Consider the following 26,503-nt stretch of genomic DNA (forward strand, 5'->3'; position numbering starts at 1 on the left):
AGAGCAGGTCCCACCAAACACATTCCACCAAGTCAAAGTTGCAGATGACTGTGAGAGCCATCTACTGGTGGCTCTGGTTCCCTTTGAATATGGTGGGTCTCTTGTACTCTGGAAGTTGCTGTGAGACCTGCCATGCCTGTAGATTCACTGTTAGACAGTAACCTGGATCACACGACCTGGAGAGAGGTAGAGCTCAGGTCTCGTTTGTGATGGGCTTGCCTGAGTGGGTTTGCCGCCCTAGGTGACCTACCTGAGCTGGCTGGCAAGTTGAGGGTGATCTCACCAAGGAGGAATTTTGCAAAGTGCACAGAGTGTGTCCCACCCTTAGGGCTTGAGGCAACATGCCTCAGCCCATGCAGCCGGTGAAGCCTCTGAGATCACCTAATTTACTGGGAGAATCATCTCCTCTACAGCGAGCCAAAGGCTTTAGGTAGTGGGACAGACCCTGTGCTGGTTGTACCCCAGTGTTACCATGCCTACCTACTGGGTTTGGCTTATGACATACCCCTGGCAGGACATTTACGGCAAGACAAGACCTTCGCCCGGGTTGAGGCATAAGTGGGATGTCCTCTAGCCATGCCTTCTCTTTGCCTACCCCGAGGTGCCAAAGAAAAGAGTAGGGTCCAGCCCCTTCAAACTCCTCTATGGCCACCCTGTCAGAGGACCTCTAAGCTTTATCAATTAGGGGTGGGAGAAAGTTCCCAGGAACTCTGAATCCCCCCCAAGGATGTGATCAGCTACATGTTAGCCCTCCAGAACCAAATGCACTACTTCTGGAAAAAGGTCAAGAGCAACCTCGAGGCCAGCCAGGAGGCAATGAAGCGCTGGTATGACCAGAAGATCACTCTGGTAGAGTTTGAGCCTGGCCAAAAAGTATGGGTCATGAAACCAGTCGAGTCCAGAGCTCTCCCAGACCGCTGGACTGGCCTACATGAAATCGAGGAGCATAAGTGGAATGCCACTTACTTACTGGACCTCCAGATCCCTAGGAACCCCCCTAAAGGTGCTTCACATCAACAGACTTAAGCCTCACGTTGCAATATCCAAAGTAAGCATGCTCCTTGTGACAGATAAGGGTGTGGAGGAGGAGAGTGAACCTTTCCCTGACCTCCTTTCTGCAAACGGACACCATGGGTCATTGGAGGGTGTCAAACTCTCTGCCACCCTGACTCCAGAGCAGCAAGGTGACTATTATCATTTACTGGGACAGTTTGCCTCACTATTCTCAGTCACCCCTGGACTCACACATCTGTGGGTCCTTGATTTTGACCTGGGAGACAGTTCCCCTGTAGGTTGTCAGACAGGGTTAGAGCCAACATCCACCAGGAAGTCCTCAAGGTGCTAGCCTTAGGGGGGATTGAGCCCTCTAGTGGTCTCTGGTCCAGCCCTGTGGTGTTGGTACCAAAGGCCACCCCACCGGGCACCCAACCAGAATTCCAGTCTTGCATGGACTACAGGGGCCTCAATTCCATCATCAAGACTGATGCATACCCCATCCCCAGAGCTGATGAGATATTTGACCGGCTAGGTACTGCCAAATTCCTCAGTACCTTTGATTCAACATCAGGCTACTGGCAGTTCACCTTGACTGAGGGTGCAAAAAGTGAGGTCAGCCTTCTTAACCCCTGAGGGTCATTACCAATTCTGTGTGATGCCCTTTTGCTTGAATAATGCCCCTGCTACCTTCCAACGGTTGGTTAACTGGGTCATGGACGGTAAGAAGGCTTTCTGTGCCGGATACTTAGATGACATTGCTGTCTACAGTTCCAGATGGGAGGAACAGGAGGTGCTTCACGCCTGGCAACAGGCAGGCCTGATGATCAAGGCCAGCAAGTGCCAGATTGGGCAGAGTTCTGTGGTGTATTTGGGATGCCTGGTAGGTGGTGGCAAGGTGCAGCCCCTTCAAGCCAAGATTGAAACCCCCAAAGGTGCTCCACATCAACAGACTCAAGCTTCACTTTGAGAGGTCCGAAGTGTGCATGCTCCTTGTGACAGATAAGGGTGTGGAGGAGGAGAGTGAACCTCTCCCTGACCTCCTCTCTGCAAAGGAACACCATGGGTCACTGGAGGGTGTCAACCTCTCTGCCACCCTGACTCCAGAGCAGCAAGGTGACTATTATCATTTACTGGGACAGTTTGCCTCACTATTCTCACTCACCCCTGGACTCACACATCTGCCAAGATTGAAACCATTATGGCCTGGCAACCATCTAAAACCCAAACTGAAGTGAGAGGCTTCCTAGGCCTCACAGGCTACTACAGAAGATTGATTAAGGGCTATGGCACCATTGTTGCCCCCTTAACTGAGCTGACTTCTAGGAAACAGCCCAGGTTGGTGCTCTGGGCAGAGGGTTGTCAGGAAGCCTTTGATTCTCTCAAGGAAGCCATGTGCACAGCAGTTGTGCTCAGGGACCCTGATTACTCCAAAGAATTCAGTGTGCAGATGGACGTTTCAGAACATGGCATAGGGGCAGTCTTAGCACAGCTGAATGCCGAAGGCCTAGACCAACCGGTAGCCTTCATTAGCAGGTTACTTCCACAGGAACAGAGGTAGAGTGCCATTGAAAGAGAAGCATTTGCTGTGGTCTGGGCATTGAAGAAGCTGAGACCATACCTGTTTGGGGCTCAGTTCTGGGTTCAAACACACCACAGCCCCCCCCCCCCCCAAATGGCTTATGCAAATGAGGGGTGAAAATCCTAAACCTTTGAGATGGTCCATCTCCCTACAGGGATTGGAGTTTATGGTGGAACATCCTCCGGGGACTGACCATGCCAATGCTGATGGTTTCTCCAGATTCTTCCACCTTAATGAAGAGCGCTCCCAAGGGGTTGAGCAGCTCTCACCACTTTCAGCTGGGGGGGAACACATGTTAAACCTGACAGTCTCAGGGTGGTCTTTCCCCAACTTGTTGGCTGCCTCCCTCCATTTTTCTGATCTTGTTTTTGCTGGTTTTAGGACTCTGCGCACCTTACCACTGCTGACTAGTGCTAAAGTGCTTGTGCTCTCTCCCCTAAACATGGTAACATCGGCTCCTACCTAATTGGCATATTTAATTTGCCTATAAATCTCTAGTAAAGTGCACTACATGTGCCCAGAACATGTACATTAAATACTACTAGTGGACCTGCAAAACGGATTGTACCACCCACATAAGTAGCCCCTTAACCATGTCTCAGGGCTGCCATTGAAAGGCATGTGTGTGCAGCTTCACTGTCACTTCGACTTGGCATTTAAAACTACTTGCCAAGCCCTAAACTCTCTTTTATTACATATAAGTCACCCCTAAGGTAGGCTCAGGGTAGTCAATAGGGCAGGGTGCTATGTAAGTAGAAGGCAGGACATGTACTTGTAAGTTTTACATGTCCTGGTATTAACAAACTCCCAAAGTTGTATTTCAATATTGTGAAGCCTGCTTTTCTCATAGGCCAGCATTGAATATTCCCTTATATACTTTTGAGTGGTAATTTCTGATCTGAAAGGAGTAGCATTGTCATGTTTGGTATGGTTGGAATGGTAATGAGAAATCCTGCTTACTGGTGAAGTTGGATTTAACCTTACTATTTTAGAATTCCACTTTTAGAAAGTAGACATTTCTCTGCACTTACTGCTCTCTGTGGGTCACCATAAGACATAGTAGCGCTTGCACATTAACAAATAGACTTTCCATGAATTGAATATGTGCACATCATGAGCAAATCACGGACGGTCAATTGGTTTCACCAAGTTCCCATTAGTAAACATAAACATGGAACAAAATAACATCTGAAGAAGGGACAGAATGTAGACAACTTAGGAGGTGACTTTTGTGAATCATCCTCTGTCACCCACTTCCAACCCATCCCTGTTGGAAACTGTAGGAGAAAAAATGAAGCTAGGTCTGCATTCACATTACACAGACAAGGGAGCACCTGCATCTGCCTGAAGAAGGGAAGTACCTTCAGATGTCTACAACTGTGATTGTAGAGACTTCACTCACTCCTGTGACTATCCTCATGCCTTCCACTGAATGGCACTCAGACTCCTGCACACTATAACAAAGTTGCAGATGGGACTGTTACTCTTGCAGCGTGTTGAGATGTGCATGTTCACAAACTTTGAGTTGTCCCAGGGATTGCTCTTCTAATACAACACAGGGGAGCTGTACTGTCCTATGCAAACATATTGAGTGTTCGTCTCCTGAGTTGCATCTGGGATTGCCATAGTAATACGACACACGGGATCTGTGCTCTGGGTGCAGAAGAACTGAACCTGTCTCTAGTGCACAGTGGTAATACTGTATTCCCTAAATACTTGGTAATCAACAAATACTTATTTTCATTTGTCATTTATGAGCAGAGGAGCACGAGCAATAAATTAAACAATCGGATATTTAAAGTAGAATCACCTTGCTTCTAAGACATTTCTCATATAAAAATATTTCAGAAAATATGTGAAAGTTTCATGCTGTAAAACCTATTTAATGGACAGACTTGATGAGGATAATTTATTCCAATGTTCTCACGACAAACTGGAGTGGTCGATCTTATATTAAGAGTTAAGAGGTAAGGAAAGCTAGCCTCCGTTAGTGCACTGCTTGAAATATTTAGAATATTGCCTTCACTGACAACCAGCTTAGGTCAGATTGCAAGAAGCTTATACCAAAAAAAAAATTGCGAAAACTCCTTCACACAAACAATGGTTTCTGTATGAGTAACTGTACCCTTTTAATGCTTTTTTTCCCCATCCATTTATTTCTCGGTCTGGTGGGTGATCCAACTAACATATCGACTTTGAAGAACAAGCTCTTGTCAAAGCACCTAACACAGGACTTTTGTATTTCATGTTAACTTCTCAACTATAAGAACTTGGGTCACTAAGAATAGCATTGTGTGGGGCCTTCCACTTTGAGTGGTAAAAGTCTAGTCTATCCAGTAGAATTTTTAGAACCAATGGTGTAACGTAAAGTGATGGGGTCTCCTGCAGAATGTGAAGAAGGGCCCGAATCTCCTATATTTCACAGCTATTGATTGGCCTTGAAGCGGAATGGAACCCCATGTAGTATTGGTGGGGGCTGAAGGGCATGGCCCCCCGTGCCGCAGGGGCTTGTGTTACCCCTCTGGTGAGAATGGTCAGTGTTTGCCCTTGTTTTTTTTTTGTCTTTCATATGCATCTGAAACAATGCACAAGGTTTTCAGTTGAACAACCACATCTTCCCTCCATGAAAATCAACAGTTTGTTCTTCCTATAAAGTGTATAGTCGCCATGTAATTTATAGAAATGTTTTATGTCACAGAGTATAAGAAATATGTATACACAAATACATGACAAATACACTAAGATCTTTACAATATTAAATGTATAATATACAATTCTACAGATATCTTACATACAAAGTTTTATGCAGAGCCCCTACTTTAGATCTGTGAGTACCTTACAGTTTTATTACCACACAAAAATCATGAATGGAAAAAACATGTCTAACTGTGGACAAAATTGTCAAGACTGAATTTTCATTAGATCAAATGTTCTTCATATTAAAAGAGTTACTCATTCATTTGATTTACCACTAGTGTGCCACAAATATTTTTGTTAGCGTTCCTTCGAAACATTCTACAAGGTGATGTAGTGGATGATTTCCCTCTGGGCAAAATGTTTGTTTTTACCTTATATAGTTTTGAAATGGCATTTTCTTGAAAACTTCTCTTAAAACATCAGTCTTCATAAAACACCCTATTCCTCGTTCTTGAAAAGGGAAAGAATAGGTCTTGTAAGTACTTGGAAAGAATGTGTCAACCATGTGATTGTAACCTGTTCTTTTAATGTCAGCTGATTTGATTTACATTATCTGTACTTTGTGATGGAAGAAGCAATGAAGAACCCATTTATGTGTGTTGTAGTACTTACTGATACAGAGTTCTTGTACTGTGCTATATGTCATGACATATTGTTAGGATATGGCTGTGTGTCTAGGGGGATCAGTGTTGGTAAACCTGTTGGTTATTCTGAAAGTTAGATTTGTTTTAAAAATCATTGGGGGTCATTTTGACCTTGGCGGACGGCGGAGGCCGTCCGCCAAGGTACCGCAGCTGAATGACCGCACCGCGGTCAAAAGACCGCGGCGGCCATTCAGACATTTCCTCTGGGCCGGCGGGCACTCTCCAAAAGAGCGCCCGCCGGCCCAGAGGAAATGCCCCTGCAACGAGGACGCCGGCTCAGAATTGAGCCGGCGTAGTTGCAGGGGTGCGACGGGTGCAGTTGCACCCGTCGCGTATTTCAGTGTCTGCTTAGCAGACACTGAAATACTTTGTGGGGCCCTCTTACGGGAGACCCGCCAGGAACAGGATGGCGGTAGGGGGTGTCAGAATCCCCATGGCTGCGGAGCGCGCTCCGCAGCCATGGAGGATTCACAAGGGCAGTGGTAAACCGGCGGGAGACCGCCGGTTTACCCTTTCTGGCCGCGGCTGAACCGCCGCGGTCAGAATTCCCTCGGGAGCACCGCCAGCCTGTTGGCGGTGCTCCCGTGGTCGGTGACCCTGGCGGTCACCGGCCGCCAGGGTCAGAATGACCCCCATTGTCTCTATGACTTTTCAGGATCAGTGGTGTGGCAATTATAATCTGAGATCCTTTTGTTGGAAAGAGTACTCTTGGCCCTCAATAGGTGGATCACAGCAGGGGTTCCGTATAACTAATGAGTGTGCAAAGAATCATTGTAAGTAAATTTAACTCAAGTATATTCATAAGGTTACTCTTCAATTCCAGATTCGGGATTGGCAACAAGTAGCCATATTGTACAGCAAGGAAGCTCTCCATTCAGCCCACATGATTCCATTGATTATATCTTGAGATCTGGAAGACATATTGTCAAGTCCCCATCTCTTACATCACCATCTTTGAACAAAACGCAAACCAATGAGTTTGCCAACTATTTAGGTGGATTAAGAACACTTTAACTCCCATTTCCCATGTTGGCTTTGTGGACTAGGACTAGTAGAGAGGACTCTTTACATGTGATGCGTAAATGTATATGCCTAAAAAACCTGAATTTTTCAGAGACCAGACCACAGGATAGGCCAGGACCCATTAGCATTCTGCGCTAAGCGTCTTTTGACCCACACCATCGCCTTTATTTATCTTGGAGCTTTATTGGCAGAGACAAAAACAACATAAAAAACATACATAGTTCCGACAATGCTTTTTTAGCTTGTTTTTGACTTGCATCACTAAATCCAACAAACAAACAATATTGAGCTTGTATTCATATCAGGTGAATTAAAATCTAGTAGAGGGTAACATTTTGTAGTGATGCAAACTGTCCTGCAAAATGAGGTGATTATGTTGGAGGTTATTACTACAGAAACAAAGAAGCATGTTGGGGTTATTCTTGTAGGGCATGGTGGTAAGGAGGGTGACTATAGTTTAACTATGTGGCTGCTTTCTTTTATGATGCTGAGAAATAAATAAGCTAGCGCTCCAGCATATGCAGGAAGCCTTACTTATTCTACTTATTGAGAAACTTTTTACAACTTAAGTAAAGTGCCTCTGCCAGTCCAAAACCAAGGTTAACCTTGCAAACCACCACCTCCGCGTTTTCTCCAGTGTACTATGATGCATGGTGTACTAAAAAGGTAGGTTTTATCATTTGTCTTTATACTAAATAAATTAGGCTTATTACAGACCTGCCAACTCTGAAAAATCTATCACCGTGTGAGTGAGGAGCCAGGGTCTCAGACGAGGTGGGGCATTTGTTCGACCATATCAGCCATGGAAGGACACTGAAGGAGGTGGGACCTGGAGAGAGGGCAAGGCTTTAAGCCTGGCTTTGTCTTAGCAGACACTCCTATCCTCTGCAAACAAAAGGCAATTAAAGCCTGTATGTGATTAAATCTCCAGTTAGATTCAAACTTGGAATTCTATGCTGGGGACCAGTATTAAGAGGAAGAGGGAATGTTTGGCAGGCCACTAGTTAGGAGCGGGAATTTGAGGTTACTGCTCCATTGCTTTAAAAGTGGATCGGCAATGTGACATGCTTGTCAGAGGGCAAGGGTCATTTGTAGTTCATGGGAAGAGGTTACCACCAGCAGAAGTAGGATGATCTGTCACCACAGAGCATGTCACAGATTAGACCTAATTTAGAGAATTTTGTTTAGTTATGCAGGCTACAGTGGTATATTTTAAATCTATGATTGGCAAAGTGGGTTTCCACCTTGGTTAAACTGCAGATTTCAACAGAAGCTCAAGAATTTATACAAGTATAACCTTGCAAAATGGGGAAACATGATAGAGGCAATCCAGTTCCTTGAGGGAATCAGCACTGTGCGAGAGGCAAGTATTTTTGAGTGACATGCCCCAACATCAGGTAGATGGTAGAAGGGCCAGTGTAACATTATAATATGCTGTTAAAAGAAGAACAGTGAACACACCAGCCAGTAGAGATGTTGGTGGGTCAAACAGTGAAGGGATTATGAAAACACAGGAAAAAACACATGGAGATATGAGTACCCAGAAATACGACACAGGTGTGCGGGGACACAGCAAATTAAGTGAACTGGCAGGTTCGATTGGATCAGAGGTTCTTCTCAGTCAATATGTGTGCTGAAACAGAATGTTGCTGCCTAAATATTTTGAATTGTACATTAAGGAAAGAGAAATGAGTTTATGTTGGAAATATTGCCACCACCATACACAAAAAGAAGTTGTCTAAATTTATGAAAACACTAACAAGTCAATTTACAACACAAACTTGTATTGTCACTCCATTTCCTGACATTTGTTAACATTGGCACCAACCTCAAGTAAGATTCAAGAGGAAATAAAACTGTTATCTGTGGGCAAATCTGTGGTTTCAAAGTTGTTCTTCCTCTCCAGTGGATGATGGCAGATCTTTACTAAATTTTGTTTTCCCAGATCCCTGTGATCCTAAATTGATTGTTCTTTTTCTCTTGTGGTTAACGGAGTACCTGATAAATAAGCGTTGGTCCTTTATATTAGACAGTATGTACACTTTTATTTCAATTCTAAATATAGAAAAATAATCAATTTTCTAGCAGGTGAGTATACAGTCATGTAGGTGATTATTATGTAACTCAGATGTGTAAGAAAACATCTGATATGAGGGATGTGCGGAAAACTTGCTTCAGGCTCTCTTGTGGGTAGATTCACCTTCATTACATTAGCTCCTTTTGCAAGTGTGTAATATTAGCATTCAGTGGGGCTGTCAGGAAAACTGTCACATTTGTTTCTTCAGCTGAAATACTTGTTCTGCTTCAACTGGTTTCTGTGTCGAAGTCCATTCAGGAGCCACTACTTTACATAGCTTAGCCTTGACCCAACAGCTGCTCTGTCCAAGAGTATTCCAGCACAGTCCTGCATGGTGAGCAAGCTCCGCAACAACATTAAAATGAAAAATGTTTCCAAATGTGCTTCATGGCAAAGTGACAGGTAGTTTTAAGATACCACAAACTGGTAAGGTAGTCACAAGTTGCTCGCTAATACTGTTTTGCAAATCCTTTGTTTCATATAAAGGACTACTGAATACTTCCATTGCTGCAAAGTTGTCCAAGGGTATCTCAGTCAAGAGGTTCTTGCTTTATCCTGAGTGATGATGGAATCGGTAGTACTCGTCGATCCTCCCGGCACAGGACATACTCACTGAACTGGGAGGAGTCCACACCGCCACCGCAGGATGCCACCACGTTAAATCCCTTTTGGAATAATCTTTCAAGAACCTGTAAATTCAGAAGTGTTAGAAGAAAGTTATGCAACTTCTGAATTTACCAACAAACATGGCATTCTACATAAACAAAGAATGCATTATACGTCTCAGATGAAATTTTACAAATGCAGCTTTGCAAACGAATGTAACAATGTAACCAACTCCATCACAGATCCTCGAGATATTCACTGAGCTACATATACTTAAAACCCCTGAACGCTAAAAACTTGAATCCCTAATACAGATTATTCACATTATTTTGCCATTTTAAACAATTAGCTTGCAATATTTTTGTTTTTTCATTCAGTGCTTGTTGCAAATACAAGTGTAAACATTACTGGTACATCCTGAATTGCTTACTGACTCAAGGGATGTTTGGGTCAGACTGTTAATAAGACTGTGCATGTTTGCTCTGGATAATCACGATTTATTTTGAAGCACCAGTGCATATTTTCACACAGAGACCACCAATCCTTCCTTTTTTGCAGTTTGAAAGGACTAACTTCAGAAACAGAGTGAGATGTTATCCGATACAGCCACAATTTTTCTCTCAAAATGTTTTTCCACTCACACTCACTCAAATTTTCAGACACCAACCACTCAGTCCTTCAGTACAATATTAAATCTCTCTACCGGTCCATTTCCTTGAGGCTCATACAAAACTCGGTAATACGTTGAATCTTACAATGCTTGAGAAAATCCTCCATTTCCCTAGATTTCAATTGAACCCCATTACCTGTTATCAACAACTTTGGGCACCCTTCTTTTGTCAGCCCACTTAGAATAATAATCCATAAATACTAAAGCAAACCGAGGAACTTGTGGCAAAAAATAAAGTGGCCAAGAAATGTCCAAAGCAACCTTCTGCCATGGAAATTCGGGCCGTTTCAAAGGTGCCTGAGCTACCTTCAGCACCATTTCTCCTCTCACAGTCATTACACTCTCTTACAACTGTCAACTTTCTTGTCTAAGCCTGGACACCAAAAGCTCCACCTAATACGTCTTTTCATGTAAGACATTCTTAGATGTTCTTTGTATGCAAGCTGAAGAAGCACATCTTGCATCATAGCAGGGGGAACACACTTACCATCCTTGATAAGCATCCCTCCCTGCAGTTCTAACTCGCTTAAAACCTTCCAAAATGGTAAGATTTCAGGAGAGAATTAAAGGCCAGATGTAGGAAAAAGGGAAATTGCGACTTGCAATTTGCGAGTCCGTGCGACTCGCAAATTACAACTCGCAATTTGCCATGCAGAAAGGTGTCTCAGACACCTTCTGCGACTCGCAATGGGGTCGCAAAGACCCACCTCATTAATATTAATGAGGTGGGTCGCAGTTTGTGACCCCATTGCGAGTATGGGCACTCACGGGGATGGTGGCCTGCTGGAGACAGCAGACCACCATGTCCGTGACTGCTTTTTAATAAAGCAGTTTTTTTTCTTTCTATCTGCAGCCCGTTTTCCTTAAAGGAAAACGAGCTGCACTTAGAAAAAAAAAACGAAACCTTTTGTTTCGGTATTTTTCAGAGCAGGCAGTGGTCCATAGGACCACTACCTGCTCTGATTTTTTTTTTGTGATCATTTACAAAGGGGAAGGGGTCCCATGGGGACCCCTTCCCGTTTGCGAATGAGTTACCATCCACTTCAAGTGGATGGTAACTGCGGAAATGAACTTGCATAGCGTTGCGAGTCGCAAATAGGAAGGGAACACCCCTTCCTATTTGCGAATCGGAAACGCATTTTGCGAGTTGGATCTGATGCATTTCTGCATCGCGGAGAGGCTTTTACGCCTCGCAAACAGCGTTTTTCGCGGTTTGCGAGTCGCAAAACCCTTCCTACATCTGGCCCTTAGTCCTTCCTGGGCCACCCATCCATAACATACTTCTTAACTTTTTTCAATAACTCATCTTTGGTTTCACTTTCTAACCATAACTTTTAATCATTTCCTTCAAACTTACTCTCCACCACATCCTTAATAGTAGCAATCATGTCCAGATCTTCTTTCTCACACTTTCCATCTTCATTACTACATGGTAATCTGGACAATCAGCCATGACATTTTTTTTTCCTAGTACATATTCCACTTTAAAACTATACTCTTGCAATCTTGTGGTAAGTCTTGCAATCCGAGCTGTAGTATTCCATCCACCACCTGGTGACAAAGTATTTACCAGTGCTTTATGATCTTTTCTCAGAAGAAAATAGGATCCCCATATATAATTGCGAAAAAATGCTCAATCACCCAAAAACTCTTATTGAGTTACCGCATATCTTCTCTCTGTATCGTTGATAGTTCTTGACACAAACACCACATTCCACTCCTCTTTTTCGTATCTTTGAGACAAAACTCCTCCTAAACCATACAAACTTGCATCTACGTTAATTATGCACACTTTACCCATACAAAAAGGTTTCAGCATGGGAGCTTCCACAATATCATTTTTAATGTTTGCTTGTTGCTTTTTGTCAGTCCAGTTAAAAACAACATCCTTCCTTGTCAAAGCAGGCAAAGGTTCCATTTTGGTTGTAAAGTCTGTAATAACTTTACTATATTACTCATACATTCCTGCAAAAGAGAGTAGCTTTTCCTTGGTGTCTGGAGCAGGTGCCTTTACAATTGCATCCACTAAGTATTTTATAGGAATCACTCCATCACCAAAGTGTGTTTTAAATACTCCACAGAACTACAAAACTAAAATGTTCACTTTACAAACTTGTCCAAATCCTTGAAGATGTAGCATACTGCCGTTGAGGAAATAAATATATTTCTCCTTGTTACGTTAGCCTTGGGTAGATACACTAATCAGGGCCACGTCAAAAAAAGTGTGAAACCCTAATAAAAAATCTTAGTAAATCTAGGCCTTAATTTCTATTTCATATACATACAAAACAAAGAAAGAACGAAAACTGCACACTTAAAACAGGCCAGAACCATAGACTTTGCCAATGGTTGTTACTTTATTTACTGGTACGGAACGAGATGCTGATAATCGTAATCTTAAACTACTTGCTAGAATACTGATGTTTCAAGCAAAAACGATTTACAGCAACATTGTCGAATTGAAGTGCTTCATCCAGAATGCCGTCCACCAAGAGTTACTACGTAGAGTTATTATTTCTGCCTTACAGACTTGTGCTCCGTCCCAGGAACTTGCACTCACTGTAATAATGAGGAAGATCAACTACTGCAAGATGCTGAAACACCTGAACCATACATACTGTGTGTTTACCTGCCTTGGGGCATCCTTGGCTGGCGCCATTTTACAGCAGGCCAGGATTTTTGGCTTCATTAGAAGGGGTAATATATAACTCGCAGTAACGCAATCTTACACATTAGCGTAAAAATATTGCTGAAGCTCTGTCTTCAAGTGATGTGGTAGTCCAATTAGCTCTAAAGTCTACTGCTTTATTTGTTTCGAAGTCAGCTTTGGAAAAATGTTACAGAATTTGGCAATGCATTTTTGAAATCGTATGAGAGGAAAGTCTAATTAGACATGAAAGCACAGCTGATGGAGGCCTGGAACACCCCGAGTTTTCCTTTGGAGTACAGCAGCAGTGAGGCGCTCGCTTTCCAAACACAGAGCATACCCCGCCAACTGGGATTTGGAATAACATACACTGGCACATTTGTTTTTTAAACTTCAGTCTGCTCAACTTTCAACTTTTGGCAGGCATGAAGGCTTTCAGCTCGGCAGCCTGGATCTCAGAGATGGGCAAAGGGTGGGCACAGTTTTTTTTTCCATCGTAGCTTTAGGGGAAGTCCTAAAGGAAGGGCTTGGATTCATCTGGCCATGATACAAAAATGGCGCGCAGAATCAAATTCAGCTGCCAAATCCGGCTGATTGTTGGCAGTAGTTGTGACTCACAGCAAGCAGGCGCTTGCAGCAGGAAGAGCACGTTCCCACTGATAATCTACGAATACATAGCCCTTCAGCGAGGGATGTTTCACCCCCAGACCGTGGGAGCAGAAGCTGGGGGGGCGTACAGAAGCATTCAACAGGTAAGAGAAACTTCTCAGTTAAGTACTTCAAAAAATAGATGTTAGAAAGAATAAAGCAAATTGGTGTAATAAAATGCAACAATTCTGAAGGAAATGAGCACAAAATAATAATAACCGGATTCTCCGGAAGTGCAAAGATTTTTGGAGTCTCTTGGCACAAATTACGCTGGTTACCCCAGGAAACCTTTTTGCGTTTCTCTATCCACCTTAACCAAGGTTACCTTTACAGTCATGGACATATGGCTCCCGCCAAAATGCACAGCACCTTGCTTATTCCAGTGCCTTTAAAACAAACTTGAGTGTTTTTAAATCAGTTTATCTCTGCAGAAGCATGCACGGTAGTTACAGCGTTGAAATGCCAGTCAGGCTCCTGTCCTCCGAGTCACCCATGATTAGGCTTTACTAGGTGACAAAATGCAGATTAAATTTCATGTCCACCAAATTGGCCGATTTAAGGGTGCCATTTATAATTCTGAGCCAAATTGATGAGTCATATTTTCATTCTCTAGGGGCAAAGAGACTAAAGCCTATAAGAAAGCCACTGAAGATTCCTCTAGGGAAGTATGTAAGCAAGTCATACACTTTCTAATTATCTTAGTAAATCACAGGTAAATCTACTAAGATTCATATTGTGTAAAAGTGAAATCAAAGATTTCATGTATTTCTGTGGGTAAAAAACACACCTACTCGCCAGCAGATCCTGGTTTTTGAAGTCTGACGAACACTGCAGTTAAGGACACCTATGGAAAAACTGGTCTAATTGGTCACAGCTAGTTCCCACATGCTGTAGTTTACAAAAATGAAAAATTCCAATCGACTGAGCCATGGTAGCCAGTACTGTGCACACACTGGAAGTGGTCATATCACGAGTGCTGTAATATTTGGTCACCGTCAAACTACCCTCGTGTATTTGAAAAATGCATTAGGATAAGATTTCAATAGGTTCTTATGGGTTATTTTGAAGCATCCTGTCTCCAGTGGCTCACCCAGATTACCAAAATAATATTGCGGTTTACAGTGAATGATGCCTCATTAAGCAGAGAAATTCAAAATGATTTGGAAGAATCTTACTAATTCAGGCAAGCATATCTCACTTGTGTCAAACACTCAGAAGATTTTAATACTTTAAACGCTGGCCAGGTAGCTGCAGGCGTGGCCATTTAGCTGAAATGTTCTTCCCAGGTATAGGAAAGTGCCTCTTTTTGACATAGTTACCCCCACCCCACTTTTTGCCTGGTATCTGATGTGATTTTGACTGTAAATGCACTAGGTTCCTGCGAACCAGGTCCCCAGTGTCAGATCTCTTTCCCTAACTGGCAAATCATTTAGCACCCTCTGTACAACACTAGTAAATGGTACCCATGGTACTTAGGGACTGAGGTGCTAAACAGGATCCCTAAGGGCTGCAGCAGAATTGTTCCACTTTAAGGGATCCCTCGCCAAGCATATGACAAAAATGAAAACAGGTCACACATCCCTGTGAGCAATGTCCCCTAACACTGCACGCAATATATATAAGTCACCCTTACAGCAGGTCTGATAGCCCTAAGGCATGGTGCATCATATTACATGTGAGGGCATATCTGCAAGAGCAGATATGCCCCTGACATGACTTTGTCAATTCTCAGACATAGTAAGTGGCCAGGGAAGCCATTTTAAATGCATGTGCTGGACATTGATCAATACGAATTCCCCAACTACATAATGGCTTCACTGAAGATACGGATGTTTGGTATCAAACATATTGTATTGATAAGTCCACACTGATTCCAGTGAGGGATTTATCAATACATGCACCCAGAGGGCACTTTAGAGTTGCCCCCTGAAATCCTCCCAGCCTCTGGTGTGCTTGCTGACCTGTCTCTTTGCCAGCCTGCCACCAAAACACGGTTCTGGTCCCACAGGGTGACAGCCTCCTGCTCTCAAGAGGCCAAGACCAAAAGCCAATCCGGGAAGAGGATGTACACTCCCTCCCACAGGACAACCTTCGGATTAGCCTTTCTTAGGTGGCAAGCCTAAAAAGGCTTCTGCCTTTGAAATGTGAATCTAGGCTCCCCCTCACAGGAGAGGATGCCAACCCTTGTCCAGAGACCCTTGGCACCTGGACAGGCGGAAAAATTAGCTAGTCAGCTAGGCGTGCCCCCCTCAAGCTAGTACCACCCCTAATGTGGGCTAAATCGAGGTGAACATGATTTTTCAGAGGTAGCCATTTTTGAGATGGCATACCTAGGAATTCTGGGACAGGGTTATGCCCACTTTCCACAGTAAGTGGTCATCTAGAGGGCGTAGTGACCCCAAGGGTCAGTAGCCCATTAGCTACTAATCTACACACCCCTAAATTCAGTATTTAGGGAGCACCAGAGAAGCAGACCCTGCCTCCTAAGAAGACCAGGAACCCTGAAGAGCCACAAAGCAGAAGAGGAGAAAAGAAGCAGCAGGATCTGGCACCAACCCCGCTGGCCCGCAATCCCTTATCAAAAATCTGCACCAAAGTCGACTCATCCTGCATCTGTAGCTCCAGAAACATGGGAGGACTGTCTGCCTTCGAAAAAGACTCAAGACCTCCTTTGAACAGCAGACCTGTTCTCTAGCAAAGAAGGGACTCAAAAGCCTCCAGAACCACCAAAACCTGATACCTGAGGTCACCACTGCACCAGCCGTCTCCAATCCAAGTTGAAGTGGACCACCAATGCCGACAAGGTTCCCCAGCACTCCAGAGTCTGAGTTCATCATGGTTTCAACCCTCCTGGACTCCTCAATGACGCCTGCAGCTACTGCACACAGCCCCTCCTCTACCGCGACTGCTGCGGTAATGAAAACCCGACACCTCCTCAACCGTCACCCCTGAGCTGTGGAGAAGAGGACCAAAGGTGCCCACCTGTGTCCGAGCATTGTGAGGCCTGAGCCCTGCTGCTAGTTCAGCCCGAATGGCTTCCTGGCCAGAGACCTGCAGCCTCTTTTTGCAGTGACCGATTTCCACTGAAACTCATTGGGCCGCCGATGCTGTTTTGCACCCGGCAGCCCTCGAACCGCTGGTGATGTACTACTGGTGCTGCCTTGGACCTTGCCCATCACTCACCTTAATTCCTGGAGATTGGTCTTGTAAGTCACTGTACTCTACCAGTTTGCAGAACTTGTTTTCCTCCCATAGGATAGCATTGCAGAATTCAGAAATTGCAGTGTCCATTTTTTTAAGTGGAAAGAAAAAAGATACTTACCTGAACGCTTTTTCTCTAATGCCTAAACATACATAAAGATACTAGCTATTATAAATTGGCGTGGATCGCCTTTTTGAGGTTGTGTGTCTCATTTACTGACCATTGTGTGTTTTTGTGGATGACTTGCACTCCTCTGTGTTAAGCCTAAGGCTGCTCGACCACACTATCTCCAAAATAGTGCACTTTGGGATTGCATAGGAAGCCCATATCCACTCACAGGGGAACCACTAGACCCTTTACACTGTATTGACATACCACATAAAGGGAGAACTTCCTACACTGGGTCTTTACCCAGTGTTTGTGATGGGACCCTCACAATGCATGTCAAAGTATACCAAAGCTCAGGCAGGATATCCCACGTCTTCTAAAGGTATCAGCAATATGAGGCATGGTTACCATAAGCTCCAGGCATGTAAAGCTACAGGAACAGAAAACCATCTAAACAATACCAAGAATGGTGCTGTCAGTTGCCATTTTTAAGAACTTTAAGTAGATTTACACATATCCAGGTAGAGGTTGTAAAATAGCCTTCTCAGATACTCCATGTGCTTTACATCTCTTTTGCCTACTGTACCTTAACAATTTGATGTTTGCAAAGTTGGTTTAGCCTAACAGTCTTATAAATAAATTAGCTGCAAACTTTTTAATATACCCGGATACTTTAGGAGGTATGTGTTTTCTATACTGCAGCTTTTATAATTAATGTTACTACCATCACTAAATGTAGGTGGCAATATGAGACCCAAGCATTTATGACTTAATTTCCATGCCAAGAACAATATGATGCCACTCCTGAAACAACAACCAACAATCTTTAATAGAAAAGGAGGGGGAGGGAGAAATCTTTAGCTGTTTACAATTTATTACAGTATACTCTATGAACACTACTTTTGTTTTTGGAAAATTGCCTAAATCTCTGTGAGGAACAAGCCTACCACAGCAACAGTGATGCACAACGTACTAAAACAGTTTGCAGATGGCACCATATCTCTTGAGACCCCTTAGTCCAATCATGGAATTTAGTTTAGCAGTGATCATGGTATGGGTGATTTAGAGCCTTATTGCGACATTGGTGGTCCGAGGACCGCCAATGCCATGGTGGCAGGCAGACCGCTTCATTCCAGGCGGTCCAACTGCCACATTACAACTCTGGTTTTCGGACTGCCAGGAACATGGTTCCCAACGGGCTGACGGTGGTCCGAGTTCTGGTCAGCCACGAAGGCGCTGAGTTCAGTGTTAATTACGAGTTCAGTTTCCACCAGCCTTTTCATGGTGGGGACCCCACCATGAAAAGGTTGGTGGAAACTAAGTGCAGGGTGCCACGGGGGGAGGCCTGCACTGCCTACGGCATGGGTAATGCAGCCCCCCCCCTGCCCAGCACCCTTGCAATGTGCATTCAGAGGGTACTTGTGTGCTATGGGATTAGACCAATACCATAGCACTGTTCCCACCAGGCTTACCAGCGGGAATGTCGTAATATGATATCCCTGCTGGTCAGCCTGGCGGGAACATCGTAATACGACTGGGGGAGGAAGGCATCCAGTATGACGGCTGCCTCCCCTCCGTGGCTTTGTCGGTTGGGTAATTTCGACTGCCAAAGTCATAATGAGGCCATTAGTCTTGCTTCATTCAATTCAACCGACAGGACTTAAAGGCTATATTGCAATGGTGTCCATTTTGACTACTAATTATCATAGAGTCCACTTTAAGGGTATCTGATATTTATATTCACTCATACAAATATGCACAAGCATAAGCAAGTAAGTACATACATCAGCAATGGACAGCAAACAAATCATCCAAACTGTAAATAAAAACAGTCTATTTTACATGTCTATTTTCTTAAAAGAAAATACTAAAGTTTGTAATCTGCCTTCTTGCTTCAACAGAATAACGACCTGTCCAAGGTTCAAAAACTGAACAGCATCTACAAATCCTATGCAGAAAACTATTTCCCATATTTGCAAACTAAATATATGGTTAGTTGTAATGTGTATTTCTTGTTTTATAAACTTAAATGTTCATTCTTTTGAGCAGCAATGTGTGTTTTTCTCTCGTAATCACATGTATGACAAATTTCCCGAAGAACCATCACATAATATAACCATTGTATGTTAGATATAAAAAAGGTAGAGATTATCACTTTATATAACTAAGATGTGTCTTTCAATTTCTTTGGGTGCTGGAAGTGGGTATTGTAACATGATGTGATGTTTGTATTTTTAAAGTTAGAAGTGGGCTTTTGAAGCCACTATTAACCCATAAGAGGGACAACAGCCTGTTTCAACAGCAAAAAGCTTTGGACTGCTAAAGAGCTCCTTCTACCACGTAATTTCTTTTTTGTAGCACCCTAACCTGGTTACCTGTTACTGATTTTGATGACTGGATTTAAGGAGAGGGATTTTGGAAAAATTTTTATGATTGTATTTTTAGTTTCTACAGCGAGTCCTATGCTAATAAAAAAATCATTACCTTGCTGTGAAGTTTTCTTTAGCCAATCAGTTTAGTTCCCCTTACCTAAATTCGATACTGGATACCCTGACTACCCTCAACAAGAGCAAGCATTTGCAATGCAATGGGTCTCGCATTTGCTTGAGTTAGAGCTATTGGCGTTTTAAACCCCTAACCGGACTTTTCTTGACACAAACTGAAAAGTAAAACAGCTTCACATAAGCGAGCCGACAGCCTCCATGAGCGCAAAGCAGACACACAAAAGGAAGCAGAAGTTTGCTTGCAGCGAAACGTATTGGCAAAAGTGGAATTATCCTTGTAAATGACAAAAGTGCAACTACCCATGTAACAGGGTCAATTTCATGCAAAGCAATCGATTACTACCCGGCAAGATCGCGCTGCCAATGAAATAAAAAGAATAAGTAGTCCAGAAACCATACGGAAATCATCAGCCTCACATGTTTTCAGTAGTTGGCCAGTGTGCTTGAGGAGGGCTAACCACTGGAAAAGGCATGGTGTGTGCATGCCTTTCACTAATGAAATCAAGTGAATTTTAAAAGGTAAGCCCACGAACCAACCAAACCGATGGGCGTGGTTAAAAGAGAGATTACACCAGGGACAGAGCGCTTTGCACGCTCAAACCTAAAAATGAACCCAAGGAATGACAACAAATGATTCTTGGAGATTGAGCACCTTTTAAAACCTGATGGTAGGACAGTGAAACAAAGCAACATTCAAATCTGATTGCATATTGTATACACTCAAGAGGTCATAAATTAGCTTGCTCACCAACAAAATAGGAGTACTTCCATGCCTGCCTTTCAAAGGCCAGCAATTCGACCAGAGAGCTATTCATTGTCAACAGTGAAACGTTGACCCCCTGAGACAAGGGAACATAAGTCTTGACAAAATGAAGGGTGGGGCTGTTCCACAATTCACACTATTGTTCTGTAAACCACAAATACTATGCAATTTGTTTGAAATCACTGGCACTAAACAGTAGACATTCTTTGCCTCAAAGTTTCAAAATGCACGAGTAATAGCGTGGCAAGTGACATATCTTTCTGTATCGCTCCTTTTTTAATTAGAAAATGTGGGCACATACATACACACTATTTACGGGTGTTTATTCTTACCATTTGTTACCGCAGTTGTGCAGTTTAATATGAATGTTAATGGGAATTTCGAGTATCCAACTCAATGGTACTTATTTTATTCTGCCTAGGAGAGTAAAAGGTTGAGTTTGTAGCAACAAGGTGTGAACCTGTTACTTCCTAATTGCCTTCAGCTAACAACAGTAAATACATTGACCACTGAGGTATTTTTCAAGCATGATCTGCTTGCTGGGCAATGTATCTAATGGTAAACTGGCTTCACGGTAAGCAATTGCTGAGGAGTCTGTATTCAGCTGTTCACATATTTGAAAAATCATAATGCGTCTTGAAGGGTTAATCTGCTGCAAAGCACTGCCTGTAAGCTGTTGATCACAATTTCGATTCCAAAGTAAGATGATACAGTCACCTAAATTGATGTTAATGTTACATTGAAGGCAAATGATCAATATCATTGTATGGGTAGGAGAGTGGACTTGTCAATATTTAGAGCTTTTTGATAGGGAAGGAACACAGTCAATTGCATGACTGCCTTACCCTAATACTACCACACACTGCCTGCAGAAAGCACAATTGTCTGTGGTTCCCCAGCGATCAATGTGCATCAAAAGGACAGATCTTAGGACGTTCTGGTTTGCTAATTTCCAAATGTTTTTACACCACAATTTACAAATTAACCTACTTTTATTTTGGTGCCCAGGCCTATTTCCGGTCCCAGTCCAACCCTGCCTTGATGACAGCTACAGGCTAGGGCACAAAACAGAATCAAGAATCTTGCTACAAAGGCCTTTCATGAAAAATGCATCATAATTGTTGTCAGTGCCTTAAATATTTGTGGAAAGGAGGCCTTTAGAAGCTGCAGAATTGTTTCACTTCCAAGGAAAGAACATTCATAACCCGAAGGGTAATTTTAAACCTGAATATTTGTGGTCAGTTGCCTACCTTAGCACTGTATTGTTTAAGTGTTTTCTTAATTTTTCGTATCACTTTTGAAGCCTGTGCCAGCAAGTTTTTTTTTGTAAAGTTTGGAACAAACACAGAACTTGCTAAATAAAGCCTGAGCAAATCTGTTCCACGTTCAACCTTTAAAGTGCCACTGTTCACACATGTGGACTGTGTAAGTTAAAGTATCTGAGTGTATGAAATTTCACGAGGTCCTCCTCCCTGCACCCTTCACACATTTTGACATCAGTTGCGCCACCACCTTTGAAAGGTAGCTTTCTAGCGTTTTTAATGCCGCGCCTGTCCAGTTGACCGCTTTGACTGCAGCTCTTTCATTCTCAATTCCATGTCAAAGATCAGTGTGAAACTTTTTAAAGATATTCTGGGGGAGTTTATATAACATTTTGAATGAAGTGCAGGGATCAATGTTTTTTCTACGTCCACGCCGCAGGCGCCATCATTTAATTATGAGAGACACATAAATAATGCATTTTTCACGGTGTTGCCTTCTTCTACAAAAAGGCATGAACAGGCTTTTTGTGTGTAGTTTTAGAACTCTTTCAATAACGCGCCTTGGGCTGTTTAGGAGGGGGAGGGAATAAGTTGCTCCAGGTTGCAGGGTGATAAAAAAAAATTAGCATTGCTGCTGTAACACCATTAGAGGCCAGCGTGACGCCAACCAACATGGAACTGGAGCCTATTCATTATCATTGTCTTTGAAACAAACAGGAAACCTAACGTAGCAGAAAGAAAATGCCGAGCCACTGCCCCCACCTCTGGTGTCCTTATTTCCACCCTCTAGAACACATGTTCTTGTAAGTACAGTATTGCAAATAGTAATCTCAGCAAATACAGGGACCCCAAACATTAAGATTTAAACTAAAAAATAAATAGAAGAACAAAGATAGGTAAGCACAAGTGGAACATTAAGAATAATAAAATATACCCTGTCTTGTAAACGTGTATTTACAACATATCCTAGCACAAAATGAACCCTTTTAGCATATTTTTTAAAATATTTCTATAGTGTAGATCTATGGTAACCCGGATATATATATATATATATATATATATATATATATATATATATATATATTCACCCCTTAACTGCTACTGAAACACCCAGCCCCTTTGCCGAGCCTTTGTTTGGGCTTTTTGGGATAGTTTGTGCTAAGGGCTCCATGACATTATTTCCACACAAGGTATCCACTCCAACTTTGTGTCCTTTTCTTCTAACATCCTGGGGATTCTAAATGTACCTAGAGTTTGTGGATTCCCATGGAGGGGACAGAGAAAATAGGCAAAACATAGCTACATTTCGAGTTTTTTCACAGGCTATGGAGTGCTCTGGATAAGTGTATTTTTTCCCTAAAAATGACATCAACAAATGGTTTGCTGTGTTAAAGTCACCATCTTCCCAGCTTTCAGGAACATGCACAGATAAATAAAAATAACCTAATTTTTTTACCACAGTTTTAGAATTTTTCAAAGATGTACCACATTTTTCCTATTTTTTTGTGCTCTCAATCTACTTCTCGTTTGTGGTGGAAACCAGTGTGAAACCCATGGGTAGTTTGGTAAAACTATAGATTTCTGGCAAGTAGATGACATTCCGAATTCAGCAGGGGGTCATATGTGTAGATCCCTCTAGGTTTTCCCAAATAATCTAACTGTTGAAATAAAAATAAGGAAATATTGAAAATGAGAAGGAAAAAAATGACCATTTGCGACAACGTTCCATCTGTCACTTTTTATCACAATGGCCAATTTACAAAAGCAATATACTATTACATTCGTTAAACCCTTCAGGTTGCAGGGATATACAAGGTTTGTAGGTTCTCTAACAACCCAAGGTACCCAGAGCCAACAACGGAGCTGCATCATACAGTGGCTTTTCATTGTATACCAAGTATACGCCAACTCATATGGTGAAATGTGTGAACTTAAAAATGGGTATCAAGGAAACCTATTTACTTCTGAAATGGACACAAGGTAAGGAGATTAGGAGCAATGGCTATTTGTACATCTCTGAATTTTTTGTGTGTGCCATACTAGCATATGATTTAGAGGGTATTTTTCAAAATGTCTTCTTTTTACACATTGCCTTAGATTTAGAAGTCATAAATTCAAGGAAATCCAATTGGTTATAACAAATGTTCTACTATTCTATGCTCCCACATGTCTTCAAATAGAAATGCTATGTAACTTGTGTGGGTAGGCCTAGTTCTTGTGACTGGAAAGGGTCCAAAACACAACATGGATACATCACGTTTTTCCACTCAAAACTGACCCTTTTTTTTGCAAAGTAGGTAGCTATGGCTTTTGGGATCTAGCTAAGCCTATGGAAACCTAGTATGCCTGTACATTTTTCAAAAACCAGACACATGGGGGAATCCAGGGTGAGGTAACTTGTGTGGCTCTCACCAGGCCCTAATGCCCATGACAGGAACGGAATAAACCGACGTCAACAGGAGTCTCCACGAAAGGGCTCCCATTGACCTGGGTTTGATCTGTTCCTGTGGCAGCCACTACGCCCAACCACACTAGTGGTGCAGCGCTTTTATCGGCACAAGTGGAGTAACTCTGGATGGTAGCAATTTTGTGGATTCCTTCTGATTCCGGACGTTTCCATCAAAGAAATGTAAGGAAAATTTGTGATTTTAGGCTACGTTTCATGGGATCCATGGGAAGCACACCACTCTGGACTCTCCTCAATGTCTAGTTTTCCGAATCGTCTGGTAGTTTTCTCCAGGTGGCGGCCTACCCAAATCGAACAAATGTAGCCATTCACTATGGCAAGTGGGAAGCTATTAGGATTTAGCCCTATTCTCCCTGCCTACATGGAAAACAACTCCCAAAAGAATCAAATGTCATCACTCTTGCCTGTGGGATGGGGTGTTATAGTCTCCGGAAGAGCAAAAATAATGTTGAGGCTTCAGGGTGAGGGTGCAGCCTAATGTCAGGATGGGCCTGACCCACTCCATTATTTTATTTAAAAAAAATAGTCCTGTCATCCACTCGGCTTTCTGCACCTGAGGGGAAAATCTTACTCTCTTCTTGTGGAGGCCAAAACAGTGGTTTGTCCCCTTTAAGGTGGAGGGGTGGCCCGTTGCCAGATTACAATGCCTGTGCCCCTTACTTTTCTCCCAAAAGAAAATGTCTGGTGTCTAGTAGGTTTTCTACCACCCTGGGAAGGCCGATTTTTGGATAATCACTCCATCTGCCCCAAGAGAGGTGGGGGGTAGAAAGACTGTTCCATGTATATTGGGGTGGGGCATAGCAATGTCCTGGCACACAGTCCCACCCCTATATTTTGATTGATAATAAATAAATCCTGGTGTCTAATGGACATTGAGGGTAAAGCTCATCAAACCTTTATTATTACAGTGCAAAGATCAAATCAAATGTGATAGTATAGTAAATCTAAATAACTCGAGAAAACCCTGTGTATTTCCTCACAGATGTCATATTAATATCACTTTGCAAAGAGAAACGACTGGTACTATACTCAAGAGTTCTATTTAATGAGATACAGTTTGCATGAAAAATAAGCTTTTTTTAAATGTGACTATTGTTTGGTTTTCGGCAGTGAAAAAGATAAAAAAAGTTTAATTACGTTGTTTAAAAGATTAGTTTTTGTGTTTATGCTTTGCTGTGCTAAGAAAAATGCTGTCTGAAATGTAGAAATACCTATAGGCCTTGTCTGTAACAACGTGTTTTTAACCATGAATGAAGAGAATTCTGATTTAACAAAAGGCAGTGGTGAAGCTCAGCAGTGTAGTTGTGCTGCCATTATCTAAATTCGATATTGGATTCCTTTGCTACCCTCTCCACACAGAAATGAACCCAATGAAGGACAACAAACGGTTCACAGACAATGTGAAACATCAAGGTAAAAGCGCTAGAATGAGGGTGGAACAAAACAAAATGTAGATCTGGCTGCACGTAGAATACACTCCAGGGGCTGTAAGTCAGCTTGTACCAGGACAAAATAGGACCACTACTTGCTCACATTGCAAAGAACAAGTCCACCGAAGTGCTTTTCGTTGTCTCAGAAAACTAGACCCCTAACATCTGTTAAATGTTCAGGTGCATTCTAAAGATCTGTGTGACAAGCTCCTCTCCTTCATCATTATTAAAATCCATGCCCTCTGCAGTCACGTTGCCACCTCCTCCCTGCAACCCAAGTGGCCCCACCTTCCTCCAGTACCTTCAGGCCCCATTGTCATTCTTGTTGTGCTCACACCAATCACTGAGGATGAAGGAGGAAAAATCTTGGGGTAGGCATAATGTTTCATTCGCCTGTGGAATTGGTGGAATTTGGCAACTCTGCATTACTCTTGTTATAAGGCATTTTGACCAAATTCTACCAATTGCCACTTGACATAATTTTTTTTTATCTTGAGGCTCCAGAAATGTGAGCGAGATTTTGGTGTCCCCACCTATGATTTTTTAACACGGGCACTCGCTGGCGGTCACAGTCAGAGGGCTCTTTCTCTAGTAGATTTGCTGGCTCTCGAGTAGATTTTCTACCTGAGTGGCAGCAAAATCAACTTGAATCACTGTGTACTCTTGCACAGAGCATGGTGCCATTCGGTTGATTTTTACGCACTGTTCGCGCTACCAGAGCTAAATTACAGGGCGAGTAACTCCATGGAATTCTGGGGAGTCAAATTCCACAAGTTCTGCCCACCTGTAGTACAATCCTCCCAGGCCTGTGATGTTTGTAACACCAAAGCTGTCAATATGGCCTACCGGGACTGCTGCCAATGGGCACAGGTTAATTCTTCCCTTATCAGTAGTTCCATGCATCCATCAACCTCTTAAGCACATTACCATCACGCATACTCTGAAGAAAACCTTCTTTGAATCATGACAGTCTCTCCAACTACAGACCAAGCTCCAGTCTACCATGTGTGGCCAATTCCCCTTGATACAGTAGTCGCCTGTCAACCCTGATCTCATCTGGAAGCACATAGGCTCCTCGGTGACTTTCACTAAGGTTTCAGATATCAAAGGTGTTCAGAATCAAAGGTGCTACACATCAGCAAAGAATTCCTTCAGAGCTGGGACCAAGGCACACTCTGTG

General features: G+C 42.8%; 1 protein-coding gene and 1 long non-coding RNA gene across 4 annotated transcripts in view; one reads left to right on the forward strand and one right to left on the reverse strand.

Annotated features, from left to right (window-relative positions):
• Positions 1-5,245: 5,245 nt before the first annotated feature.
• KCTD15 (potassium channel tetramerization domain containing 15) overlaps positions 5,246-26,503 on the reverse strand; it is a 149,003-nt gene continuing 127,745 nt past the window's right edge. For both annotated transcript variants that reach the window (XM_069216489.1, XM_069216490.1), the window contains exon 5: positions 5,246-9,705. In XM_069216489.1, coding sequence (XP_069072590.1) covers positions 9,547-9,705 — 159 coding nt within the window. In that variant the 3' untranslated portion in view covers positions 5,246-9,546. The remainder of the gene's footprint in view (positions 9,706-26,503) is intronic.
• Positions 13,585-26,503, forward strand: part of LOC138267498 (uncharacterized) — a 135,287-nt gene continuing 122,368 nt past the window's right edge. Inside the window, exons 1-2 of one of the 2 annotated variants that reach the window (XR_011199815.1) lie at positions 13,625-13,691; positions 18,799-18,888. This is a non-coding gene — a long non-coding RNA (uncharacterized lncRNA). Of the gene's footprint in view, positions 13,692-18,798; positions 18,889-26,503 lie in introns of both variants that reach the window. The other variant, XR_011199814.1, reaches the window with a different exon arrangement.

Source organism: Pleurodeles waltl, chromosome 12, assembly GCF_031143425.1.
Source record: "Pleurodeles waltl isolate 20211129_DDA chromosome 12, aPleWal1.hap1.20221129, whole genome shotgun sequence".
Lineage (NCBI taxonomy): Eukaryota > Metazoa > Chordata > Amphibia > Caudata > Salamandridae > Pleurodeles > Pleurodeles waltl.